The 7,718-nt window shown below is 35.8% G+C and overlaps 1 protein-coding gene across 1 annotated transcript in view; it reads left to right on the top strand.

Annotated features, from left to right (window-relative positions):
- The window catches only part of CDH23 (cadherin related 23), a 1,210,211-nt gene that overhangs the window by 741,929 nt on the left and 460,564 nt on the right, over window positions 1-7,718 (top strand). Inside the window, exons 16-17 of the mRNA XM_053692025.1 lie at window positions 1,018-1,123; window positions 6,086-6,213. Coding sequence (XP_053548000.1) covers window positions 1,018-1,123; window positions 6,086-6,213 — 234 coding nt within the window. The remainder of the gene's footprint in view (window positions 1-1,017; window positions 1,124-6,085; window positions 6,214-7,718) is intronic.

Below are 7,718 nucleotides of genomic sequence, written 5' to 3'. Positions count from 1 at the left end.
GAGATTATGACAAGATTGCACACCCTTACTGCCTCCGCCATAGCCACTTACTTTGGGAAATCCAGAGCGATTCTTGCCTTACCAATTGGATTGTTTATGTTGGTTGCCTATAGCAACGGCTGCGCTTCAAGAAACTCTGTTGTTCTGAACATGCGCAGTTTATTCTCTGGTGCTCCCCTGGTATCTGGCTGATTCGTCGACGTAACGCCTTGGACGTTGCCATGACAACGCCGTGCTATGCGTCATCACGCTAGGCACGGCTAACGTGTCAGAGTGACGTAGCGTTCAGTTGTTTGAACGAACAGGTAACAGGATTGGCGGCAAAGGCTAAGTGGGGTTATTTCCTATCTTCTATTTAAGGGGATTGTTTTAAATGTATGTCAATTTATCTGGGGTGTTTGGGTGCACTCTGTCCTTGTACTTTTTGTTGTATAACATTGGCAAAGGCACAATGCGGTGCCGAAACGTTTGTTATCTTTTAAACTGATGTAATAAATTCTAGTTTTACTACAAAGACCAGTGGGCTGCCTGCTTCTTGGAGAGTATTGTTTTGATATTAGCAGAGCACCGTGGCACTACTCAAGTAATATTGTGCAATCCTATCCATGACTGTATATATATATATATATATATATATATATGTATGTGTGTATGTATATATATATATATATATATATATATGTGTATATATATGTGTGTATGTATATATATGTGTGTGTGTATATATATATGTGTGTATGTATATATGTGTGTGTGTATATATATGTGTGTATGTATATATGTGTGTGTGTATATATATGTGTGTATGTATATATGTGTGTGTGTGTGTATGTATATATGTATGTGTGTATGTATATATGTGTGTGTGTGTGTATGTATATATGTGTGTGTGTGTGTGTGTATGTATATGGGTGTATGTATATATGTGTGTGTGTGTGCAAGCTCTAGAAGCTAATATTTTTTATTTAATTTTTTTTAATGCTACTTAATATAATATCATTTACATTACCAATCTAGGCTACTGATGAAGATTCTCCCCCAAACAATCAAATTACATACAGTATTTTGAACGCTACCGTATTTCGGAACTATTTTGAGATAACCATCACTGAAGGGTATGGAGGTAAGTGATCATCTACTTGTGATCATGATAAAAAACTCACCCCACACAAGTGTATAGTGAAACATAAAATAAAGTAAAGTTACTTTATTTTATGTTTCACTGTACACTTTATAACTTTATTTTCATTAATATTTTCTCACATTATCTCGGTAATAAGATGGATGGTACATCTGATTGTTACATTCCCTGATTCCTTTATAAATATTAAAATCATAATATACGTATGTATAACCTAATAGAAAATACATATAGGAGTCAAGTGAATGGTTATGGTCGAACATACTATCGTCTAGATTTAGAGTTTTGCTGCCAAAGGGGTGCGTTAGCTACGCGTGTTTCCCCCCCCCCCCCCCCCGCACCTTTTAAATAACGCTGGTATTGAGAGTTCTCTGAAGGGCTGCGTTATGCTCCAAAAAGGGAGCGTAGAGGCATATTTACCCCCACTTCAACCCTCAATACCAGCGTTGCTTACGGTAGCGGCTAGCTGGAAAAACGTACTTGTGCATGGGGCAGTTTGGGCTGAAAAAAAAACTAACACCTGCAAAAAAGCAGCGTTAAGCTCCTAACGCAGCCCCATTGTTTCCTATGGGGAAACACTCTCTAAGACTGCCCCTAACACCCTAACATGTACCCCGAGTCTAAACACCCCTAACCTTACACTTATTAACCCCTAATCTGCCGCCCCAACGTCACCGCTACCTTACCTACACTTATTAACCCCTAATCTGCCGACCGGACCCCACCGCCACTATAATAAATGTATTAACCTCTAAACCACCGCACTCCCACCTCGCAAGCCCTATAATAAATAGTATTAACCCCTAATCTGCCCTCCCTAACATCTGCAACACCTAACTTCAAGTATTAACCCCTAATCTGCCGACCGGACCTCGCCGCTACTCTAACAAATGTATTAACCCCTAAAGCTAAGTCTAACCCTAACACCCCCCTAAGTTAAATATAATTTTATTCTAACGAAATAAATTATTTCTTATTAAAAAAATGAATCCTATTTAAAGCTAAATACTTACCTGTAAAATAAACCTTAATATAGCTACAATATAAATAATAATTACATTGTAGCTATTTTAGAATGTATATTTATTTTACAGGCAACTTTGTATTTATTTTAACTAGGTACAATAGCTATTAAATAGTTATTTACTATTTAATAGCTACCTAGTTAAAATAATTACAAAATTACCTGTAAAATAAATCCTAACCTAAGTTACAATTAAACCTAACACTACACTATTAATAAATTAATTAACTAAACTACCTACAATTACCTACAATTAAATCAACTAAACTAAATTACAAAAAAAACCCACTAAATTACAAAAAAAAAAGATTACAAGATTTTTAAACTAATTACACCTACTCTAAGCCCCCTAAAAAAATAACAAAGCCACCCAAAATAAAAAAATGCCCTACCCTATTCTAAAATAAAAAAGTTAACAGCTCTATTACCTTACCAGCCCTTAAAAGAGCTTTTTGCGGGGCATGCCCCAAAGAAATCGGCTCTTTTGCCTGTAAAAAAACATACAATACCCCCCCAACATTACAACCCACATACCCCTAATCTAACCCACCCAAACCCCCCTTAAAAAACCTAACACTAAGCCCCTGAAGATCTTCCTACCTTGTCTTCACTCAGCCGGGTACCATCCGATCCATCCAGAAGAGGGTCCGAAGTCTTCATCCTATCCGGCCAGAAGAGGTCCTCCAGAGGGTCCGAAGTCTTCAACCTATCCGGCCAGAAGAGGTCCTCCAGAGGGTCCGAAGTCCTCATCCAGGCGACATCTTCTATCTTCTTCCATCCGGAGCGGAGCGGGTCCATCTTGAAGCAGCCGGCGCGGATCCATCCTCTTCTTCCGACGTCCTAACACCGAATGAAGGTTCCTTTAAATGACGTCATCCAAGATGGCGTCCCTCGAATTCCGATTGGCTGATAGGATTCTATCAGCCAATTGGAATTAAGGTAGGAAAAATTTGATTGGCTGATTGAATCAGCCAGTCAGATTCAAGTTCAATCGGATTGGCTGATCCAATAAGCCAATCAGATTGAGCTTGCATTCTATTGGCTGATCGGTTTAGGGGTACATAGGTAGTTTATGGGTGTTAGTGTACTTTAGAGCACAGTAGTTAAGAGCTTTATGAACCGGCGTTAGCCCAGAAAGCTCTTAACTTTTTTCTACTGCTGGAGTCTTGTCGGTAGAGGGTCTACCGCTCACTTCAGCCAAGACTCTAAATACCGGCGTTAGGAAGATCCCATTGAAAAGATAGGATACGCAATTGGCGTAAGGGGATCTGCGGTATGAAAAAGTCGCGGCTGGAAAGTGAGCATTAGACCCTTTCCTGACTGACTCTAAATACCAGCGGGCGGTAAAAAGCAGCGTTAGGACCCCTTAAAGCTGCTTTTGACGGCTAACGCAGAATTCTAAATCTAGGCGTAGATATGTAAACACCAAAAACCTTTTTGACTACCGGAATAAATAGATTAAGAAATTAAAAAGGAATTACTTTATAATTAAAAAGGAATTACTTTATAATGATAATCATAATCTGAATATTACCTGAATAAAGAGATTTTATATATTTGTAAATACAGGTAGCCCTCAGTTTACGCCGGGGTTAGGTTCCAGAAGGAATGGTTGTAAATCGAAACTGTTGTAAATTGAAACCCAGTTTAATAATGTAAGTCAATGGGAAGTGAGGGAGATAGGTTCCAGGCCCCTCTCAAAATTGTCATAAGTAACACCTAATACATTATTTTTAAAGCTTTGAAATGAAGATTGTAAATGCTAAACAGCATTATAAACCTAATAAAATAATTACACAACACAGAATATATAATTAAACTAAGTTAAATGAACAAAAAAAAAATGCTAAACGGCATTATAAACCTAATAAAATAATCACACAACACAGACTTCACTTGCATTTTTCTGCAAACAGTTCTTTCTATGCATTCCAATCTGGACTGATTTATAGACAGGAAGATCTTGCTCCTTTGAAATCTGCTCGATAGCTCAGGTCTGGTTAAACTGATTAATTTCAGCTTGCTTGGCTTTGCTGCAACACAAGCGGACAGCTCCACCTACTGGCTATTTTAATAAATGCACTGCTTCTCAATGCTTTTCAATAACAGTCACATGACTGGAAAAAAAGGTTGTTATTCTGAAACAGTGTAAATTGAACCGTTGTAAAACGAGGGCCACCTGTATATGATATTGCCTTTTATGTAGTAGTAGTTTATAACAGGAGATCAGTCAAAATAGGACCTTCATTATTCATCATCTTTTTAGATACAAAACAAAAAAAAATTGGATTTAGTTCTTAATACTGTTTTATAATGTATCATTGCGATCTAGGATTGGTCTTTTGGAGCAAGGGTGATCTATAATAGTAGCGAATTGCTATTGCAATGTTGCAAATGTGTTGCCATAAGAATGTTTACTAATGCAATGATATACTTTGTAATTTCCTTGAAACAGTTAAAGGAACACTGAACCCCCCAAAAAAATATTTTGTGATTCAGATAGAGCATGCAATTTTAAGCAACTTTCTAATTTACTCCTATTATCAAATTTTCTTCATTCTCTTGGTATCTTTATTTGAAAAGCAAGAATGTATGTTTTGAAGCCAGCCCATTTTTTGTGAACAACCTGGGTTGTTCTTGCTGATTCACCCACCAATAAACAAGTGCTTTCCAGGGTCTAAACCAAAAATTGGCTGGCTACTTAGCTTAGATGCCTTCTTTTTCAAATAAAGATAGCAAGAGAACAAAGAGAAATTGATAATAGGAGTAAATTAGAAAGTTGCTTAAAATTGCTGCTCTATCTGAATCACGAAAGAAAAAAAATTGGGTTCAGTGTCCCTTTAACTCTAATCACATGTATATGATGTATAGAAACAGGTGTATACATTTTTAACGGCTATACAGGTATAATAGCCCTGACTAAGTGCTGAGTGCGGCATGAAACGCGTAGGCTGATGGTCTGGTTCAGGACTTGTTGATACCAGTGACTACTTTGGCATATTGGTTTTATGTGGATGTACAATAAAAGTTAAGTTTTACTTTTTACTCCATTTTCTTGGACCTTTTTCTTTATGGAACCTAGATTACACTGCAGGTATCTGAAGGAGAGTTACTGCCCATGTGCAAACGGGTCAGCACTGGAATGTATTGACATATAGATTTCACTAAGACTAGTGGGAGGTGGTGACAACCTCAATACTATACTTGTAAAATGTGTTTAGTGTTTAATGTCCCTTTGACATCTAAATTGCATTAAGGGCCCCATTACATGATATCTTGCACATCAAATGATTGACCACTAACAACATGGAAAAATAATTACAACCACAACACTTTGAAACACGTTTATGATCATTTTTTATATAAATGATTATAAATTGTAAAATATCAACATGTAGGTTTTATTTATATTAGTCTTGCTGGATCGAATGAAAGACATCTGTAGGTGCTGGTTGTGGTCAATGTGGTCAGGATATTTACCTTCACCCTGGCCTACTCTACTCACCTATTCTATTGTCCTTGTAAAGTACTTCATCACTTGGTTATGAGATGATGAGCTTTTTATTTTATTTCTCTTTAACTATTTATTTATTATATATATATACAGTATATATAGGGAGTTTTTTCCATTTGCTTGTTCTGTAATGTTTTCTATGCACTTTGTGATACCCATATACCTTTACAGTAAAACACGTTCTATGTAACGAGAAGTGAAGATAGATGCTTTTCTACTCTTTATAATGGAAATCCCACCTATGTAGCTCAGATTTTTGTGAGATAATAATTTTACCAAGGGGTTATAATGAATCTAGGACCATGAATAAGGTATTAGAAACACATTTTTTTTTCTAACACATAATTTTTATATCAGACATATTGGATATTTTTTTTTTCTAATATTTGCAATTTTTTTACTTTAGTGATCACTGTGACTCGCCCCCTGGATTACGAGCAAATTTCTAATGGCGTTATCATTCTGACAGTTATGGCTAAAGATGCTGGCGTACCTTCCTTAAATAGCACAGTCTCCGTCAGCATTGAAGTGTTTGTAAGTACCTGGTAATTTATCTTTTGTATTAACACTATTCAGATTTAAAATGAGCTTAAAGGGACACTGAACCCAAATGTTTTTCTTTCATGATTCAGATAGAGCATGAAATTTTAAGCAAATTTGTAATTTACTCCTATTATCAAATTTTCTTTGTTCTGTTGCTATCTTTATTTTAAAAGTAGGAATGTAAATCTTAGCAGCCAGCCCATTTAAGGTTCAGCCCCATGGATAGCACTTGCTTATTGGATGATTACATTTACCCACCAATAAGCAAGCATAACACAGGTTTTCATACAAAAATGGTCCTGCTCCTATGCATCACATTCCTGCCTTTTAAATAAAGATAGCAAGAGAACGAAGAAAAAAAAATTATAATAGGAGTAAATTAGTAAGTTGCTTAAAATTGCATGCTCTATCTGAATCATGAAAGAAAAAAAAATAGTTTTAGTGTCCCTTTAAACATTACAAAGTACCTAATGGGTTGAAAAGGTTGCAGATTAGCTATAGTGATTTTTGAAGAAAGATTGACAGATATTAAAGGAATATTAAAATCAAAATTAAACTTCTATTATTCAGATAGATGATGTAATTTTAAAACACCTTTTAAATGCACTTCTATTTTCAAATGTGCTTTGTTCTCTTGGTATCCCTTGTTGAAAAAGAATATGCACATATCCTACACTACTGGGAGCTAGCTGCTGATTGGTGCCTGCACACATTTGTTTCTTGTGATTGGCTAACTAGATTTGTTCATCTAGCTGCCACTAGTGCAATGCTGATCTTTTAGCAAAGGATAACAAGAAAATAAAGCCAAATATGATAATAAAAATAAATTTGAAAGTTGTTTATAATTGTATGTTCTATCCAAATCATGAAATAACATTTTGAGTTTTCCTGAACCTTTAAAAAGGGGAGATTAATTTGATTAATGAATAAAAACTATTTAGCATCTATTATTATAAGTACAGGTAGAAAACCCTTTATCCAGAATGCCTGGAAATGGAAATGGTTTGGATTTTGTAATATTTGCATCTGTATAATGGGACAGTTTAGAGAGGGGATGGAACAAAGTGTAAACAGTGATAATGTTTAGCATAGCCTGTGCTCTTTTGTAGATCAGAGGTTTTACAATAAGGACTGAGAGTGCATCCTCTTTGCGTACCGCTGCCTGCACTATATGAGTAATTACGCACACTTGGAGCTATATTTATCAACTTTGCAGTAATAAAATGAACATTTATACTTTGAATTATTAGAGTTTTCTGGTTTTTTTTTTTTTGGTTTTTTTTTTAAATAAATGTTCACAAAAATAAATGTCTATCAAATTCTGGCCTGTTGACACATTGTGAGTCTAAGACTTGTAATAAGGACTGGGAGTGCGCATTCCACAACCACCGCTGTTTGGGGGGCACATTCTAAATTACAATAGACTAGATTACAAGTTTAGCTGTATTTAACACTAGAAGTAAGGTTTTGCACGTTTTGGATCGCGCTCTTATTAT

Source organism: Bombina bombina, chromosome 9 (assembly GCF_027579735.1).
Source record: "Bombina bombina isolate aBomBom1 chromosome 9, aBomBom1.pri, whole genome shotgun sequence".
In the NCBI taxonomy this organism is placed as follows: Eukaryota; Metazoa; Chordata; class Amphibia; order Anura; family Bombinatoridae; genus Bombina; species Bombina bombina.
This window is presented reverse-complemented; position numbering and strand designations above follow the sequence as displayed.